Raw genomic sequence first — 20,319 nt, 5'->3', positions numbered from 1 at the left:
CAGAGAGCCTGCTGTCAACACTTTCAGCACGACTTCTGCAGGTCATGGGCCTGATTCACAAAGCGGTGCAAAGTGTTTGCACGCGAGTGAAAACCCCTTTATCACGCCTAAACTCAGTTTAGGCATGATAAGAAGAAACTCGCGCGAAGCTCCCATTAAGTCCTATGGGACTTTGCGCGCGCGCGCGAGTTAGAGCACAAAGCGGTGATAACTTTGCTAGTGCAAAGGTTATCACGCCTAAAGTCTTTTAGGCGTGATAACTGAGTTATCACCACTTTGTGAATCGAGCCCCATGTGAGAAAACGTACTGTATAAGGCAGCTTTCATACTTATCCCTGACACTTCTGGCCACATTTTCACATTTTTCTTGTATTTCTGATTCTGCCTTTTGCGATTTTTCGGTCCCAAATTTTCTTTTGTTCGCATATTTATGTGAATTCTCGGAATGAAAACTTTTCATGCATTCCAATGAAGCAGTAGCGTCACAAGAAATCACTGCCCCCCCCCCCCCCCTGCAAAACATTGGATGGAGCCCCCTACAGCTCCCTCCCCCCTCCCCAACAAGACCCCTCTCCTCACACCCTTCTAATGTATTGATTGTGGCCCAATAAATGTACAACACCCCTTTTTATGCCCCCTCTTGAGCACTCACTGCTGTGTGTTCTGTGGCCTAGAATCCTAGGTCAAACACTGTTGGTCCTGGCAGCTTAAACAGGATGCAAACAAGTCACAGATCCTGTCGCATTTTGTTGTACACCCCCTTCCTGCACTACCCCAGCCCAGTGTGTAAACGCAGAGTATAGAGCAGCAGAAGCTGTGCTCTCACCCCTCCACCAGAGTCCAGTGCTGTGCTTCCCCCTGTCCGCTCATCGCTCTGCCAAGTGCCCGGTACCTCCTAACACATGTAGCATGATTACACGCGGCATGAGGAAAGTGAGGGGCTAACACTAGAGGGAGCAGGGGATGGACAGGATGGTTGCACAGTGCTAGACCGCGAGGCCAGACTGTGCCTGTGCCAACTGGTGTCAACTGACGGCATTATCGAGCCACCTAGTAGAGGACCCAGGAGGCCTGGGAAGACGGCGAGGTACACTTAAACTTTTCGTAAAATATCTAAGGTTTTCATTCCTTGTCCAAGACATTCTACTTTTTCACGCTTTTCAGTAGCAGAGAAATCCTTTTTCTTACACATATTGGTTGAAAATGGTGGTCTACTTAATAATAAAGAACAGATTTGTTTAGTAGTTTATCCTTTAACTGGGCTCATCTGGCAAACTAATCACAGGTTAATTTCAATGATCAAAAGAGCCCTGAGACATCAGTGATTTCAATGCAAAAGCAAAATACTTAATCTTTATGACACATAAAGGATACTTTATCTCTCATAAGTTTTCTTCTCTGCCCCCCCCCCCTCCATTATGTTGTAAAGACCCCCTTTAGGAGGTGGAGGTACTTCTGGGTTGGCCAGGGGCAATAAGCCGTGTCCTTGATTACGTGTCCGTGAGCGCTCTGGGCTTGCACCTTACGTAGTTGTGATGTGTCATTTGAACTGCAGTATATATAGAAAGAACGAATTTCGTTTAATGCTACAGGAAATTGGCAACAGTCTGTGGTAATAACTGCAGCAGGAATCTTGCAACTCTGTAGTTTTAGTTTTTAGAAAACAACAGGAAATTGTTTCATTATCAGGAAGGATGAAGTATAATCACTCATATTTCACAAGCATTGAATTCTTCACTCTCATACACAGATCACGATAAACAACAAAAAAAACAACAACTTTAGTTTCAAAGATTTTAATGGTATGAATATCTACAAAATGGCTAGAATGCAGCCAGGCTAATCGCCCATCTTAGGGGCAAATAGAACAAGACCTTATACAATAACATTAACTACTGTACAGCAAATGGGGGGATTCATAAAACCAATAATAATATTTTTAATAAGCGACAGAACAGAAATCTGTATAAAATAGATAGAACCAGATGTACACAAATGTCTTGCTGTTGAGAAATAATCAGGAGCTTTCAGGCCTTGTTCACATTGTGATCGGCTCACGTGTCCGTCCACGGTGGACTTTTTTTTCACGTTTTTTGAGAGTGTTTTCCGGCGATTTTTTGCGCGTTCGCTCGTTTTGATGGGCGTTTTTGTAAGCGCTTTTGTAGAGGACTTCCGTCTTTTGATCCAGAAAAAAATCCGGAATAAATACAATGTATTTCTTGAAAAAAAAACCCTCATGCAATCGCTTGGCAAAGCGATTTTGTGAGCGTTTTGCGTTCTCCCTATACCTTCCATTGAGGCAAATCGCCTCAAAAATGGCCCAAGCACCGCTTTTCAAAGTGGATCATGAACAAACCGCTTAAAATTTTACAAAAACCTCTATATTGTGAAGAAGGCCTTAGGTTGTTTTTGCTGATCATGTACCCATTTCCTTACACTCCATGGGGCAAAAAGGTAGAGGAAATATCTCTTGAAAGAAGTTGCAGACAGCAAACACAATATAATCAGAGTGAGAGCTAACCTCCCTCTATATAGAAGTGAAATTGTAGCGTCTACAGTACTTACACTAGTAATATCTCCAGACAGCCAGCTGGCCAGAGAGAGACCTCAAAACTACTACAGCTGAAAACTCTCCAAGGAAAACATTTTTTTTACACAGTTGTAACTCACAAGGGTTATGTCTACTGAATGTCCCATCCGATGTCACGTCATAGAGTTCTCCTTTAAGGAGCAGGCAGAGGCAGGCACCACAACTGCATTATGGGCATGTTAATGAAAAAAAATGATAAATTTGGTTGCAGAGGCTCAAAACAGCCTCTAGTATAGGAATGATACGTCTGCCAGGGACAGCTTAGATGAATGTTTAGGCAACCTTGGAGCTTCCTCCTCTGCCACCACCACCACCAGCGATGGAGGATCCAGCTCCAGATCTTCCTCCACCACGGCCGCCACTGCCGCCACGGCCGCCACTACCACCTCTCCCTCCACCACGGCCGCCACTGCCTCCTCTTCCTCCTCCGCCTCTCCCGCCGCTGCCTCTTGATCGTCGTACTCGTGTGTGCTGCATGAGAACAAAGGCCTTTTGTTTAGAATAAAACATAAAATAATCCATAAAGCATAAAACACAAGCAAGCAACAATTCATCCCCTCAACTGCAAGCTGTGGCTGACTTCACTATATATCTAGGATCGGATCATCCACAAGGCAATTCTAGGCAGTTGCCTAGGGCCTGGAGAGGGTCTAGGGGCCTGGTGGATGCTGACTCCCACCAAATCTTACTAAAAAAAAAGCTAGAATATCATTGGGGTGAGCAAAAACTGCTCTATTGCCAAAGGCTCCATTTCATCTTAATCCATTTCTGACTGGAGAGGCAGCTGGGGAAGAATGCAGGGTAAAATACAACACAAAGATGTACAGTTACCCTCACCCCCTCATTTTGTTTTAGGTTCTGCACTTGTGCGTACACACAAATATCCCCTATACCTATCTAGGGACTCTTCACTCGGCTGTGTCCCCACCATATTAACATGGCATGGAACTGAAAATGTCACATTGAAAACAGCGTAAGAACTTATAGGAAATAAAAGTGACTGGTATAAGCTTAGTGGAAGAGTTAATAACTCAAAGTTCCACTTCACTGAAGCTAATTGATAAAAGTGCTGGGGTGCCCTACAAACTAAAAGATTGTCTTGTCTTTAGTAACTGCAGAGAAACTTCTATGCCTATCAGACCATACTCACTTCTTGATGCTGGTTATTGCAGTTCACCACGACAATATCCCGATTGTCTTCCACAAAAAAGTTTGCTGCGCAGAGCTTCACCACCTGACACAAAGCAAAATATCTTATTAGTACTCTAAATGTGCTCCTAACACAGAACACCACCAAGGGGGGGGGGGGGGGGGGGGAGATGCACTATAAAAAAGAGAGATTGATAAGTAGATAAACAATATAAGCCCACATTTCTTAGCCAAACTTTGCAGCTGCTTTGCTTCTAGCACACAGGTGTCACACTTCAGTCCCCGAGGGCTACGTTGATGCCAGTGTTAAGGATGGTGTGAGAAATGGAGAAATGTGTTCACATGATGAGCTACACCTTTCCTGATTCAGTCCCATCAGTTCATTTGAGATGTGCCCCAAAAAATGTGTTAGGACCTCGGCCCTCGAGGAACTGGAGTTTGACATTTTTGGTCTAGTGCACAGGTGTGGAACTCCAGGCCTGGAGGGCCAGATCCATGTCAGTGTTTAGAATGGACTGAGAAAGAGAGAGATGTGTTCTACCTGATGGACCACACCCTTCCTGATTCAGACCCATCAATTCATATGAGCTGTGCCAAAAATGTGTGAGGATCTCGGCCCTCGTTTGACATCCCTGGTCTAGCGTGTCTACCAGGCTTCACATGAAAGCCCCAAGAGAAATAGAAATCATTTGACCACCTATGCTTCCTCCTGTTCAGCATTTTCCTGGTTATAGCAGTGGGTTTAAAAGGATACAAGCAGCTATTTTTTTCTGAAGTTTGTCCTGGTTTCTAATAGCTGTAGGAGCTGCCATTTACCCCCCTCTCCATCCCTCTGCACCAAATTAACCAGTTCAGGACCACAGGTTTTTTCCCCTTCAGGACCAGAGCAATTTTCACATTACGCTCTTCCCATTCATTCGACAATAACTTTATTGCTACTTATCACACTGAAGTGATCTGTATATCATGTTTTTTGCAGGACAAACTAGGCTCTCTTTGAGCAGTACCTTTTTCTAAGAATTATTTTATTTATATGCATTTTGCAGGGTAGAAAAAGAAAAGAAAAAAAAGAAACAAGATTCACCATTAGTTTAAAAATAAAATGTGCTATGTATGGCAATAATATTTTATTTGGGAATAAAGTTTTCCATTAAGTGTTTTTTTTTTTTAATATTATAATAATTACAAGCCTTTATTTACACAAGCCACAGTAATATACCCTAATGACATACATATTAAAAAAAAGTCCATAAGGTAACTATATATATATATATATAATTTTTTTTTTTTTTAAATGGTGTAATTTTTTTTTACAAATGTTTTATTTTATTAACTATGCGGTAGGGGAGGAAGGGGTTAAAAATAATAAAAACCCATTTAATTTTCCTATGGATTAGTGTATTAGAGTGTATTTGGATGAAGTTTTAAATCAGGATGATACCATTTATTGGCTAACTACAAATGAATAAGAATAAACAAGCTTGCCTTTCGGCCTTGCAGCCTTCGTCAGGTCTACATTCTATTAGTTTCTGTATTTCCTGTTAGTTAGTGTATTTGGATGTGTTTTTACTTTTTTACCACAAGATGGCAATACATTGAGCTCCGTGTTGAATAAATATAACACGGAACTAAGTGGTTACATTTGTTTCTGTAGGATTTTTTTTTTTTTTTATCAGAGCTGCCGGAAGTTCTGACTCATAGCAGACACAGTGATCGGGTATAGAGACAGCTGTTATCCATTCCCCGATCACGAAGGGATAAGATTGTGGCGAATGCGTACCGGAGACACGCGGCAATCGTCAGCAGCGGCGGTAAGTAAACAATGTGCATATATACACCCCTGAGCCTGAAGTGAATTTTAGTGGGGCATAGATATGCGTAGCACGGGTCCTTAAGTGGTTAATTTAGAGTAAGGTGTAAAGGTAATCAAGTATGACTTCTCTGAACTGTTTGAAGTACAGTGTCCTATTCCCCCCCCCCCCCCCCGCTGATGAAAGCTTTTGTTTGCTCATTGCTACTGCTAATTACAGCAATCCTTATCTTTCTGCTGAGGGCAGGCCATGGACGCATAGCAATAAAAGCCTTTAACAAACATTTGTAAAAAGAGGGCACTATGAAGACATGGACTAGTCCAAAACCAGTTGCTTCTGTCAGATTTCTATTACCTACTGTTAATGACAGCAACAAAGGAGAAAAGTAACTTATGGCTCATTTTGCTCTGGAAAAAACATACTTCTTATTTGTCTGTTTGCACATATTTTAAATTTAAAATAAGGTGGATTGTAATTGGTCTACTTACGCCGCCCTCTTTGAAGTCGCAGTCTTCTGTCATTTCATCGTCAGGCTTTTGGCAAAGAGTTTCTTTGATGGCAAACTGCAGCTGGTGGGATTGAGAGTCTTCATCCTGCAAAGAGGGCAGAAGAAAGAATGATGTGATTTTAATGCCCAGAACTTTGTAAAATATAAAGGGGTTCCCAGATCGGTGGGGAGATCCTAATCCTTTTATTGTCATCCCTTCATATATTAAGGGGTTAAAGCAGCCATGAGGTGAAAAAACAAAACAAAAAAAATCGTATGATATAATGAATTGTATGTGTCGTACGGATAATGAATAGAACATTAGTAGCAAAGAAAAAGTCATATAATTTTATTTTCAGTTATATAGCTTTTTTTTTCATACAACATTGCATCATCCTGTTATATTTACCATTTATAAACCACACTCTGTATTTTAAGCCATAAAATAAAGCAGAAATAATGGCCCTTTGAACTCTCCTGCACTAAAACCTTATCTCATGCTGTCTCTCACTGTTTCTTAGCTGTTTAAGTGCTCCAGAAAACAGGACTGTATTTGACCCAGTGGGTCGAAGAGCTTGGAGAAGTTATTTTGCAGTTTTTAACTCTTCCTTCACTGCAAAACAACATGAGACTTTCTTCTTTGCTACTCATGTTGTATTTCTTAGCTGTACTACACATACAATGCATTATCTCATAAGTTTATTCACTTCAGGTTTGCTTTAAGTAGCAGAAAGCGGCCCTAGTTTCTAACCCTTCCTTTAGTAAAAAAAAATGCTGTATCTTACCAACATTTGGACCTTCAAATAGCAATAGTACCAGATCTGACCAATAGTAGGCACTGCAGATGCAGGATATGACATAAAATATAATAGAGTAAGTGCCTCAACCTTCAAGCAAGAAGAAGAAGTACTTTGCATAAGAAAATGTATGCGTGATCAAACACCAAGTTTAAGGCCTCTTTTCCACGGACTGTTGAGCTGTGTGCTCAGCAAGCAGTTACCAGGCAGCAGTGAGCAGATACTAGGCAGCAACAAGCAGTTACCAGGCAGCACCAGGCAGCAGTGAGCAGATAACAATCAGTTACCAGGCAGCAGTGAGCAAATACCAGGCAGCAGTGAGCAGATACCAGGCAGCAACAAGCAGTTACCAGGCAGCAGTGAGCAGATACCAGGCAGCAGTGAGCAGATACCAGGCAGCAACAAGCAGTTACCAGGCAGCAGCAAGCAGTTACCAGGCAGCAGCAAGCAGTTACCAGGCAGCAGTGAGCAGTTACCAGGCAGCAGCCAGCAGTCACTAGGCAGCAGTGAGCAGTTACCAGGCAGCAACAAGCAGTTACTAGGCAGCAACAAGCAGTTAACAGGCAGAAGTGAGCAGTTGTGAGAGTTTGAGAGGCATTTCACTGCCTATCAACAGTCCATGGAAAAGAGGCCTTACCCTAACAAGTCTGACTTTGCAAATCAGGCCTAATTGGCTATTCATGAGGCAATGCTCATGCATAGGGCCCAACCGTCCCGTTTACTGTCACGATTTTGGGGGGCTCTCCCGCTATCACGGTATGAGCCCCCAAATCCCGGGCAGCAGTGGGCAGTGAGGATGGAAAAAAAATGATCGAGGCGCCAGCCGCGGGTAATTGGGATGCGGGACGCGTGCATCCCATTACTACCTCCCTCCCTTGGAATCTGCCCCCCCTGTGTCTCCCCCCTGTTTGCAGAGTGCGCAGCTAAGCGGAGCGGGCTGTCAGCTTACCGGTATCCATGGACGCGTACCGATGTCCGGCTTCAATCTGCTTCCTGTGACGTCACAGGAAGCAGGAAGCCAGATGGTGGTACGCGTCCATGGATACCGGTAAGCTGACAGCCCGCTCCGCTTAGCTGCGCACTCTGCAAACAGGGGGGAGACACAGGGGGGGCAGATTCCAAGGGAGGGAGGGAGGTAGTAATGGGATGCACACTACTCGCATCCCAATTACCCGCGGCTGGCGCCTCGATAATTTTTTTCTTGCATTGGCACCCTCCTCCTCACCCACCCACCCACGGACACCCTCCTCCTCCTCATCATATATGGGGGAGATATGTATTAAAAAATATTAGGGGATGTTATTAATTTAAAAAAAAAATTCAATTTTTTTAATGGTAGGTGTGTGTGTGTGTGTGTGTGTGTGTGTGTGTGTGTGTGTGTGGGGGGGGTGGCGTGTTTAGGGGTGTGGCCTAAGTGTCCCGATTCCTAGCTTTAAAATGTTGGGAGGTATGCTCATGCAAATGCATGCACAAACCAATACCGCAAAGCGGTCACCCTGCTACATGCTACATTAGCACTATTCAGGAGCACCACAGGGAGAATTCCCAATGCCCCCTTTTTATACAACCGGGGGGACCGCAGGGTCCCAGGCTCTCTCACTGCCTGGGAACCACAGCGGCACCCCGGAGGGGGAGACTGGGTGGCGCAGACGACCCCCCCAAGTGTGGCCAGCTCCGGGGAGAGCCGTCCGCACCCACCTCCCAATATTAAAAACAGGCACTTACCTTAACATCCATAGCGTTCTGCTACATGAGCATTAACTTTGGGGCACCACATGAGAAAGGAGAGAAGCATGGGTCACCCCGAGCTTTAAAGCTCAGGGCTGGCTCACATACAGCACTCCAGAGGGGGAGGGGGGGTTACAGGCGCAGACAACTCACTCCAGGGTTCACACCACTGGAGCAAGCCATCCTCCACCTGCCTCCAAAGGATACAAACTGCACAAAATGCTTTCCATGTGAAAATGGATGTGCATGTAGAAGAACGCAATGGACGTTAAGGTACGTGCCTGTTTTAATATTAGGAGGTGGGTGCGGACGTCTCTCCCCGACGCTGGCCACGCTTGGGGGGGGGGGGGGGGCGGCTGCGCCACCCAGCCTCCCCCTCCGGGGTGCCGCTGTGGTTCCCAGGCAGTGAGAGAGCCTGGGACCATACGGTCCCCCCGGTTGTATAAAAAGGGGCATTGGGAATCCTCCCTGTGGCGCTCTTGGATAGTGCTAATGTAGCATGAACTAATTCCCGCAGGGCGACCGCTTTGCGGTATTGGTTTTTTGACCCTGCATAGTTTGGCATGCGAAAGCAAATGCATATTTGCATGAGCATTGCCTCATGAAAAGCCATTTAGGCCAGATTTGGAAAGCCAGACTTGCTAGGGTTAAACTTGGTGTTTGAGCACGCATAATTTTTGTCATGGAAAGCATTTTTTGCAGTTGTATCCTTTGGAGGATGGTGGTGGATGGCTTGCTCTGGGGGTGTGAGCCCTGGAGTGAGTTGTCTGCGCCTGTCCTCCCCCCCCCCCCCTTGCTCTGGAGTGTTGTATGTATGTGAGCCAGCCCTGAGCTCTAAAGCTTGGGGTGACCCATGCTTCACTCCTTTCTAATGTGGTGCCCCCAAGTTAATGTGCATGTAGCAGAACGCAATGGACGTTAAGGTAAGTGCCTGTTTTTAATATTGGGAGGTGGGTGCAGACGGCTCTCCCCGGCGCTGACCACACTGGGGGGGGGGGGGGGGGGGGGGATGGGTCGGCTGTACGCCCTCCCCCTCCGGGGTGCTGCTGTGGTTCCCAGGCAGTGAGAGAGCCTGGGACCCCGCGGTCCCCCCGGTTGTATGGGGGCATTGGGAAGCCTCCCCGTGGCGCTCCTGGATAGTGCTAATGTAGCATGATCTAATTCCCGCAGGGCGATCGCTTTGCGGTATTGGTTTTTGGACCCTGCATAGTTTGGCATGCGAAAGCAAATGCATATTTGCATGAGCATTGCCTCATGAATAGCCAATTAGGCCGTATTTGCAAAGCCAGACTTGCTAGGGTTAAACTTGGTGTTTGAGCACGCATACATTTTCTCATGGAAAGCCTACTTCTTCTTCTTGCTTCAAGGTTGAGGCACGTTCTCTATTAGATAGATAGATGCGGCGTATGCTACGACGCGGGTTGGCTAGTATGACATAAAATGGATGGGCACAAATGATCCTGACATACCAATGTTCACTAGCCCAGGCCTGGTCTGCCCATGATACCAAGCGAGGTGACCTCCGAGTCCTCAGGCGGTAGAAGTCTGGGTGCAGAGAGTGCCTGGCCAACCTGTACTGGGATAACTGTACCTGACCAACCTATACTGGGTGCAACTGTACCTGGCCAATCTATACTGGGTGCAACTGTACCTGACCAACCTATACTGGGTGCAACTGTACCTGGCCAACCTACATTGGGTGCAACTGTACCTGGCCAACCTATACTGGGTGCAACTGTACCTGGACAACCTATACTGGGTGCAACTGTACCTGACCAACCTATACTGGGTGCAACGGTACCTGGCCAACCTATACTGGGTGCAACTGTACCTGGCCAACCTATACTGGGTGCAACTGTACCTGGCCAACCTATACTGGGTGCAACTGTACCTGATCAACCTATACTGGGTGCAACGGTACCTGGCCAACCTATACTGGGTGCAACTGTACCTGGCCAACCTATACTGGGTGCAACTGTACCTGGCCAACCTATACTGGGTGCAACTGTACCTGGCCAACCTATACTGGGTGCAACTGTACCTGACCAACCTATACTGGCGGCAACTGTACCTGGCCAACCTATACTGGTGGCAACTGTACCTGACCAACCTATACTGGGTGCAACTGTACCTGACCAACCTATACTGGGTGCAACTGTACCTGACCAACCTATACTGGGTGCAACTGTACCTGACCAACCTATACTGGGTGCAGCTGTACCTGGCCAACCTATACTGGGTGCAACTGTACCTGGCCAACCTATACTGGGGGCAACTGTACCTGACCAACCTATACTGGGTGCAACTGTACCTGGCCAACCTATACTGGGTGCAACTGTACCTGGCCAACCTATACTGGGTGCAACTGTACCTGGCCAACCTATACTGGGGGCAACTGTACCTGGCCAACCTATACTGGGTGCAACTGTACCTGGCCAACCTATACTGGGGGCAACTGTACCTGGCCAACCTATACTGGGTGCAACTGTACCTGGCCAACCTATACTGGGTGCAACTGTACCTGGCCAACCTATACTGGGTGCAACTGTACCTGGCCAACCTATACTGGGGGCAACTGTACCTGGCCAACCTATACTGGGGGCAACTGTACCTGGCCAACCTATACTGGGGGCAACTGTACCTGGCCAACCTATACTGGGGGCAACTCTACCTGGCCAACCTATACTGGGGGCAACTGTACCTGGCCAACCTATACTGGGTGCAACTGTACCTGGCCAACCTATACTGGGTGCAACTGTACCTGGCCAACCTATACTGGGGGCAACTGTACCTGGCCAACCTATACTGGGGGCAACTGTACCTGGCCAACCTATACTGGGGGCAACTGTACTTACCTGACAGTGGTGAAGTTCTTGTTGATAGATGCATCTTTTTTGTAATATTATATGTGATCCTCTTTCTAGGGACTATCTTTACAGTATATAAGACTACCCTGTTATTATTCTCGGTTCCCTGTTTATGATGAATTAAACTAGACCAGGGCTCAGGGCCGGCCCTAGACTTTTTGCCACCTGAGGCAAAATTAGAAAAATTGCCGCCCCCCCCCCAGCCGTGGGGGGGCGGGCGCCGAGCTGGAGGGGTAGCGGGCAGAAAGGGGGTATCGGACCCCCCCTCCCTCGCCTGGGTCCCCTGATCTGCGCACCAGCCTGCATATGATGAAGATTTGAAGAGGCAACGGGTGGGGGAATCACTCACCTCTTCCGCGTTCCATCGTGCGCTCCACTGACGTCACTTCCTGCAAGGCCGTCCACTTACAATACAGTGGGCGGCGTTGCCGAAAGTGACGTCAGTGGAGCACGCGATGGAACGCGGAAGAGGTGAGTGATTCCCCCGCCCGTTGCCTCTTCATCATATGCAGGCTCGTACGTAACGCTGGAGGAGGAGTGCAGATCGGTGGACCCAGGCGAGGGAGGGGGGGTCCGACCCCCCTCCCCGCCGCTAGGCCCAATACCCCCTTTCTGCCCGCTACCTCTCCAGCTCGGCGGGCGGCCCCCAGCGGCAGCGTCTATGGACAGGCGGGTGCCGCCCCCCCCAGATTTGCCGCCTGAGGCAAATGTTTCACCCCGCCTCATGAGCGGGCCGGCCCTGCCAGGGCTGCCCAATAGGTCGATCGCGATCTACCGGTAGATCGCGACCGCCTCCTTGGTAGATCGCGGCCTCTTGGCCGCGTCTCGTTAATGTTTGTTGCGGCCAGCAGCTCGTGTTTAGCTGCTGGCCGCTGGCCAATAGAATGCATGCAGGTGAGGAGAGAGGGAGGAGAGAGGCGGCGCGTCCGCTGCGTCATGGCTGGGGGCGGCGGAGGGCAGCCTGTGTAATGTGCGTGTGTAACGTGCCCGGCGCCGCCCCCAGCCATGACGTAGCGGCCGCGCCGCCTCTCTCTTCGCCGCCGCTTCTCTCCTACATCCCATTGGCCTGCCAGAGTCTCTCCTCGCCGCCTCTTCTCCTCCGCCTGCAGGTACATATACCTGGCTAACCTACACTGGGGGGCCCTATACCTGGCTAACCTACACTGGGGGGCCCTATACCTGGCTAACCTACACTGGGGGGCCCTATACCTGGCTAACCTACACTGGGGGGCCCTATACCTGGCTAACCTACACTGGGGGGCCCTATACCTGGCTTACCTACACTGGGGGGCCCTATACCTGGCTAACCTACACTGGGGGGCCCTATACCTGGCTAACCTACACTGGGGGCCCCTATACCTGGCTAACCTACACTGGGGGCCCCTATACCTGGCTAACCTACACTGGGGGCCCCTATACCTGGCTTACCTACACTGGGGGGCCCTATACCTGGCTTACCTACACTGGGGGGCCCTATACCTGGCTAACCTACACTGGGGGCCCCTATACCTGGCTAACCTACACTGGGGGCCCCTATACCTGGCTAACCTACACTGGGGGCCCCTATACCTGGCTAACCTACACTGGGGGCCCCTATACCTGGCTAATCTACACTGAGGGCCCCTATACCTGGCAAACCTACACTGAGGGCCCATATACCTGGCAAACCTACACTGAGGGCCCATATACCTGGCAAACCTACACTGAGGGCCCATATACCTGGCTAACCTACACTGAGGGCCCATATACCTGGCTAACCTACACTGAGGGCACGCAACCTATGCTGCCGGCACATATACCTGGCTAACCTACGCGGGGGGGGGGGGGGGGGGGGGCGTGCTTAGCATTTGAGACGTTGGTAGATCTCCTGGCCTCGGCAAATTTAAAAGTAGCTCGCGAGCCGAAAAAGTGTGGGCACCCCTGAACTAGACTGATAGGCTTACACTTCGAAAAAGAAAAACATTTAAACACAATCACAACCTCCATACCAAAAAGCAATGGTGGTTTATGAAACGACCCCCCCCCCCCCCAAAAAAAAAGAAAAAAGTTTTATATTATGTTTAAAACTACTTTTTAAGTTTTTAACGTTTCCTCCTCTCTGCTCAATGACACCGTCTTTGGAGCATGCCAGCGCTTAAATCTATGAACTATTGACCCTTTTTATCTATCTCCTGTACTCAGAAGCTGTTCCCTGCGAGGAAAGAGCTTTATGGCTGTAATTCCTTATCATTTACACTATAGTCCAACTGTGTCCTGACTGGAGAGAAACTGTGACTTGCATACCTGAATGTTAACTCTTTCAGGCAGAGAAAGAAAAAAAGCAACACAGCCTAGTTATTTGTATGTTGGCACTGTACATACACGTCTTTCTCAGCAATTTATTTTTACTTCGGTATTCCTTTAAAACGGACCTGAATTCAGAACTTTCTCCCTGCTCTAAAAGATAAGCAACAGCTTAAAACCTTTTAGAGAAAAATATTTCTTCGTTACTTCTGATACAAATCCTGCAATAAAACTGCAGTGTGTCTACTTCCTGCTTTCATGGATGCAGACAACAGTATACATCCTGTGTTTACAAATTAGCTGCTCTGCCGAGGTGATTAGTCACAGATGAGGGAGAATTAGACTGACTAAACTTCTAAATGCATACATTGTGCATTTCTCTATGTTTTCCTTCTGTCTTGAGCAAGAGTTCAGGTCCACTTTAAAGAGAAACTGACCAAGAATTGAACGTCATCCCAATCAAAAGCTGATACCCCCTTTCCCATGAGAAATCTATTCCTTTTCACAGGCTGATCATCAGGGGGCTCTGTATGGCTGATATTGTGGTGAAACCCCTCCCACAGGAGACTGTGAGGACCGTGGTACTCCTGGCAGTTTCCTGTCTGTGAACCTCGTTGCATTGTGGGAAATAGCTGTTTACAGCTGTTTGCAACGGCCAAAAAAGCAAGCAGCATATCCTTCCACTGACATCACCTGCCAGCAGTAAAAATGTCACCATGTGATAAATGTCAGAATGTAAATCAGGGGGAGGAGAGATTTTACAATGGGCAAACACTGACTAAATCATTTATACATAATTATTGGAAAAATTAAGCACTTTTTTTTTCTTACATTATTTTTTACTGGAGTTCCTCCTTAAATGTATCACATTGTAAATATGTGCTGCGCAGTTGAAAGTGATGATTGCCTGAATATTAAACTTTGCACTCTATATTTATATTTTTGAAATATGCAGATAATGCAGAAGAGTCACTTACAGGGAGATATTCGGTGTCGTTTGCCAGGATACCGTAGATGACGTCTTCTCTGGACACCTTATTGTAGTAATCTGTGCTGAACTGCGCCATGATGGCGATATCGTCGTCACCCCATTGCACCATGGGTAAGTGCGCACTGGCGGTGGTGGTGATGGCTCCGAGGAGGAAGCAGAGCATTGCGGAGTGCCCCATGCTGGAGAAGTGACTCTGGTCTGGGTGATGCCAGGACTGCCGCTGCCTCTGTCTTTTATATCAATCTCCAGCTGTTCCAGAAGGATTGTTTGCTTTCACTTTTACCGAGGGGGAACCACAACCTTACATCACCGCCAACTCTCTGGGATTGCAACATCCAGTTTTGGGAAGCGTTCAAAAAGTTTCTTTTGTAAACTTGAAATTTTTGTTAGGAAGCTGAGTCAGAGAGAGAAGTTCAAAAATGCAGCACCTGTAGCCAGAGCCGGAATAAGGCTAAATGGGGCCCTAAGCAAAGTAACTGATTTGGGGCCCTCACCCCCCCCCCCCCCATATTAGAATGGGAAGATGCAGCTGCTGTGTGCACAGTAACATGCCGGACACACCGGGGCAGCCACTCTACTGGTTGCTATGGGCAACAGCCCGCTTTCCTCTGCGGGTGCACAATGCACGGAATAGCAGTGCTAACATGCAGAGGGAGAGATGAATGGCCGGGACGTTGTCACTCGGGGCACCCCTGTAAAGAGGGTGCCAGATATCACAGCAGCAGCACTTTCCCCCTGCATCTCCAGCCTGGCAATAGCAGAAAGCTCTGGACACCGCCAAACCGGAAGCCGCCCCCCAGACTGAATACATAACCCCCCCCACCACCACCGAACAACCAATTTCCTCCCAAACTAGACAGCCACATCCACCATGCAGCCTCCACTCCCGTGAATACGGTAGTCCTGCAGAGAAGGGCAGCCGCAGCGGGGGAGAAGGACAGCACCAGATGACTCGCATTCACCTATTGCGGTCCAAGTAATAGAGGTCCCGTCATCCGGAGCCCATCTGTCTCCACTAGAGTGCCACTGCTTTGTTACGACTACTATTACTACTTCCTGTCTGATCTGAGAATCAGGAAGTTCAGAGCAAGCGGCGGCACCATAGAGGAGACAGATGGGTTTCAGATGATGGGACCTCTATCACTTGTATCATGGATAGGTGAGTGGGCATTTGTCATCTGCTGCTATCATTCCTGTCCGCTGAAGTTGTGGTTCTCTGTGGGAAGGAAGGGAGGAGCGGGCAGCGGCAGAGCACACAGTAGCAGGAGAGGGACCCAAGAGGAGAGCCCGGCTCTGAAGACAGTCAGCAGCGTGCGGCGTCCTTTGACAGGATAGCGAGGGCTGGATTATGTGCTGATGGGGCCCCTTTGACTGTGAATGGGGGCCCCAACCGACTACTTCTGTTGCCTGGTTGGTAATCCAGCCCTGCCTGTAGCACATTCTGCTTCTGTACTCAGAGCTTATTATTATTTAGTATTTATACAGTGCTAACATCTTCTGCAGCACTTTACTGACTGTCCCTCAGAGGAGCTCACAATCTAATCCCTACCATAGTCATAGTCTGATGTCCTACCATATTATTATTATGTATTTATATAGCACTGACATGTCATGCAGCACTTTACAGAGTACATAGTCATGTCACTGACTCTCTTTAGAGGAGCTCACACTCTAATCCTACCATAGTCATAGTCTGATGTCCTACCATATTATTATTATTATGTATTTATATAGCACTGATATCTCCTGCAGCACTTTACAGAGTACATAGTCATGTCACTGACTGTCCTCAGAGGAGCTCACAATCTAATCCTACCATAGTCATAGTGTAATGTCCTACCATATTATTATTATGTATTTATATAGCACTGACATCTCCTGCAGCACTTTACAGAGTACATAGTCATGTCACTGACTCTCCTCAGAGGAGCTCACAATCTAATCCTACCATAGTCATAGTCTGATGTCCTATCATATTATTATTATGTATTTATATAGCACTGACATGTCCTGCAGCACTTTACAGAGTACATAGTGGCCTATGTAATCCAGGCCCTCTACTGTTGCTGAGTGTGGGTCTCACAGGGTGATACCGGTGCAGGTGTAGTGAATTGACATGAAGTCCCAGGAAGCGCTGATCTGATGTTGATACTATACTACCATAGTCATAGTCTAATGTCCTCCCATATTATTATTATGTATTTATATAGCACTGACATCTTCTGTAGCACTGTACAGAGAACGTGGTCTTGTCATTTAACTGTCCCTCAAAGGGACTTACAGTCTAATCCCTACCACAGTCATGTGTCCATCATAGTCTAGGGAGAATTGTATAGGGAGGCCAATTAACTTATCTGTATATTTTGGAATGTGGGAGGTAACCAGAGTGCCTGGAGGAAACCCATGCAGGCATGGGGAGAACATGCAATCTCCATGCAGAGAGGACCCTGTGCAGCAAGGTGAGAGTGCTATCCACTACTCCACTGTGTTGTCGACTTGTCATTATCTTAGGCACATAAAGTCACTGAGTGGGGCTGCTAGACTAGAGAGCACAAGGGGTCTATTTCAACCTAGCAGTAATAGTGTTAGAGGTCGTCTTTCTCACCATTGCTTTGAAGATGGGCAAGGTCCAGTCTTTGCAATGCTTTATGGGAAATAGTTAATACTTATTTTTACAATGAACTTTGAACATTGTAAAAACTACACTAAAGCTGCATGGGGCCCTGATTGTATTTAGTTTTTCATAGCTCCCAACTGTCCCTCTTTTGGGGGGACAGTCCCTCTTTAAGATCCTTTTCCCTCTAGAGATGTGGCGAACGGTTCCCGCCGGCGAACATCTCTAAATCCATGGGCCTCTTACTACTTCCGGGTCGCAATGACCCGGAGTAGTACGCCTGCGCTGCCCGAGTGACGTCATGAGTGACGTCACGCTCATGCGCAGAGAGTGCCCGGCAACGGGAGCGCGATCTAGGACGCGCTCCGCCGGGCAGCGCAGGCGTACTACTCCGGGTCATTGCGACCTGGAAATAGTAAGAGGCCCAGAGAGGTTCGCCAGGCGAACTGTTCGGCCCAACACTACTGTCCATCTTTCCTCCTCATTTGTCCCCCTTTCAGGACTGTGTCCCTTTTTCTATGTAAATATATATATTTCTCTACTAAAAAAAGTGTTTGATTGACTCTAAACATTATTCCCATGCTTTAAATTGATATATTACTAATTTTAAAATGTTAAAGAGAATCTGTACTGTTCGATTTGTACAATAAAAAACATACCAATCGAGTCACTGTGATCTCCTGGATCCCTCTTTGCCGTTTCCGCCGCTCCTCGCCGCGATCCTGGCCTTTAGTTTTAGGCACTGGCAGTGTTTACAAACAAAAAACATGGCCGCTAACCAAGAAGTGATGTATGTGTATATATATATATATATATCATGTTACAGCATACTACACATTTTTATTACATAGTGAATTTTCTGCATTCCAGTCAGGGATTCTCACAGTTCTCAGCATGGGCAGCTCCCTCCCCCCTCAGACAAGCTGAAATTGAGAGCAGAGACCTGTCTGTGAGGAATAAATAAAGCACAAACACAGAGCTGGCAGAGGGTGTGGAGGGGGTGTGCATAACTTCTCCCCATCACAGCAGAGGTAGTGCATTTCCCTCTGGGTCGACAAAGCTTGACAAAGAAAAGAAGATTAGATGTTTTACAGAGACAGTGCAACTACAAAAGGCTGCAGTAATCCAGACCACATTAGAACAGGTATAGGAACTTATAGGATAGAAGAAATAAGGCTGACAATTTTGTTACAAAGTGTTAGGAATGGTGAAATTATCTCAGCGGCGGAAAGCAACGCGACCGCCGCTTCCGCGTCTGACGTCATGGCGGCTGTCGCCGTATCATCACAGGCATCTCTCACGGCCTCCAGCAGAACAGGTCTCTCTGCTGCACATCAGGCCAGGTCAGCACGCTCGCGCACGGAGCAGCAGGACCTTTATGGGCTTAGGAGATGACGGGCTGCTGTTTTTCTTTGCTGATTGGTGGAAGTGTTCTGGGCGGGACGCTTGGAATTGCCTGTCTGCATTTAAGCTTGGAGATATCAGTAGCTCATTGTCTGTTGTTGCGAATACTTCACGGTGCTAGCGCTCAGACCTTAGTCAGATGCTTGTGTGCTTTGATCCGGCAGGACTCCGGGGATTTCACACTAGACTAGGAAATTTATATATACTGTATTGATTACTTTTTGACTCCTTGCCTGTTCTTGACTCTGTTTCTGCCTTACGATTCGGTACCTCTGCCAATCTGATCTGTTGCCGACTTCTGCCTGAATACTTACTCGGATTCTGCCTTACGATTCTGTACCTTTACCAATCTGATCTGTTGCCAACTTTTGCCTGTCTGACCTCGCTCCCACCAGTGGGCCCTCACCTCTGGGGGTTACTCCTCATCTCCATCAGTGGGCCCACGCCACTGGGGGTTACTACCTCTGTATTGCTATTATATGTTTATGTATTACCGTGTGCACCAATCACTTGCATAATACATCTATTAAAGTATACTGACGTCAGTAGCGCGCTGAGCTTATCACTGCTGATCAACATAAAAATAGACCAATATTATGGAGGCACTTTGTCAGCAGGTTCAGGCCCTAACCACAGCAGTGAATCAATTGACCAACACGGTCAATTCACAGCAGACACAATTAAATCTTCTGTCTGATGCTGTGTGTACTTTGCAGGCACCTGCATCGTCATTGCCTCCCATTCATGTTCTAGAACCTAAAATGGCACTCCCAGAAAGATTCTCAGGAGTCAGGTCAGATTTTAGAAATTTCAGGAATAGATGTATGTCTTATTTTGAAATGAGGCCTATCGCTTCAGGCACTGAATTACAGAGAGTAACTTTAATTAAAGCATTGTTACATGGTGACTCGCAAACCTGGGCCTATAGTCTACCTGTCAGACATGAGGCTTTGACGTCCGTGCAGGCATTCTTTGAGGCCCTGGCTATCATTTATGATGACCCAGACATTGCAGCTACAGTGGAGAGAAAGTTAAAAAATCTCCGTCTGGGCATGGTACTGTGGACGACTATGCTTCCAAATTTAGGAAGTGGGTAGTCTCTTCTCGGTGGGACCATTATGCACTGCTAGACCACTTTCTCACAGGGTTATCAGAATCGGTTGCTGACGTTATGATAAGTCATCCAGAACCTAAATCCCTGGATGAGGCCATTTCTTTGGCCATAAAGATTGACCAAAGAATTCGGTTTCACAAACAGGGCAGGTCTCAGACACATTTCAACAGATTATCTTCCACTCCTTCAGCTACGTCCACTTTAGATGAACCGATGCAGTTGGGCCATTCCAGGCCCTCTGAAGCGGAGAGGAGTAGGAGGAGAAGAGAGGGCCTTTGTTTGTATTATGGGGAGAAGGGTCATCGTATTCAAAATTGCAATAAGAAGTCGAAAAACTTCTCCGCCTAGGTGTAGTTGGAGGTACTACCCTAGGCGAACCAGTTTTACCTCCTCAAAAGGGTAAAATGTTATTACCTTGTTCTATCTCGTGGGAGAATTTGAGTTGTGACACTCAGGCATTCATAGATTCAGGCTCGGCAGCTAA

At 47.3% G+C, this 20,319-nt stretch overlaps 1 protein-coding gene across 1 annotated transcript; it reads right to left on the bottom strand.

Annotated features, from left to right (window-relative positions):
* Positions 1 to 1,780: 1,780 nt before the first annotated feature.
* On the bottom strand, positions 1,781 to 14,934 carry LOC137519559 (cathelicidin-1-like). Its single transcript, XM_068238533.1, has 4 exons — positions 14,690 to 14,934; positions 6,039 to 6,143; positions 3,741 to 3,824; positions 1,781 to 3,061 (listed from the first exon to the last, which is right to left on the bottom strand). Exons 1-4 carry the CDS (start codon positions 14,879 to 14,881, stop codon positions 2,864 to 2,866), a joined length of 579 nt encoding a protein of 192 aa, XP_068094634.1. The 5' UTR covers positions 14,882 to 14,934; the 3' UTR covers positions 1,781 to 2,863.
* Between the last annotated feature and the right edge of the window lie 5,385 nt (positions 14,935 to 20,319).

This window comes from Hyperolius riggenbachi, chromosome 5 (assembly GCF_040937935.1).
Source record: "Hyperolius riggenbachi isolate aHypRig1 chromosome 5, aHypRig1.pri, whole genome shotgun sequence".
Classification (NCBI taxonomy): Eukaryota; Metazoa; Chordata; class Amphibia; order Anura; family Hyperoliidae; genus Hyperolius; species Hyperolius riggenbachi.
The sequence above is the reverse complement of the archived record's forward strand: the minus strand, read 5'-3'. Positions and strand labels throughout refer to the sequence as shown.

What these genes read in the sequence shown, in the direction of transcription:
- LOC137519559 (XM_068238533.1), bottom strand. Translation starts at nt 14,881, where the DNA reads ATGGGGCACTCCGCAATGCTCTGCTTCCTCCTCGGAGCCATCACCACC. An exon ending in ACGACACCGAATATCTCCCT is followed by an intron (nt 6,144 to 14,689) that starts GTAAGTGACTCT and finishes CCCTCTTTGCAG; the next exon opens with GATGAAGACTCTCAATCCCA. An exon ending in GCAATAACCAGCATCAAGAA is followed by an intron (nt 3,062 to 3,740) that starts GTGAGTATGGTC and finishes GTTCTCATGCAG; the next exon opens with CACACACGAGTACGACGATC.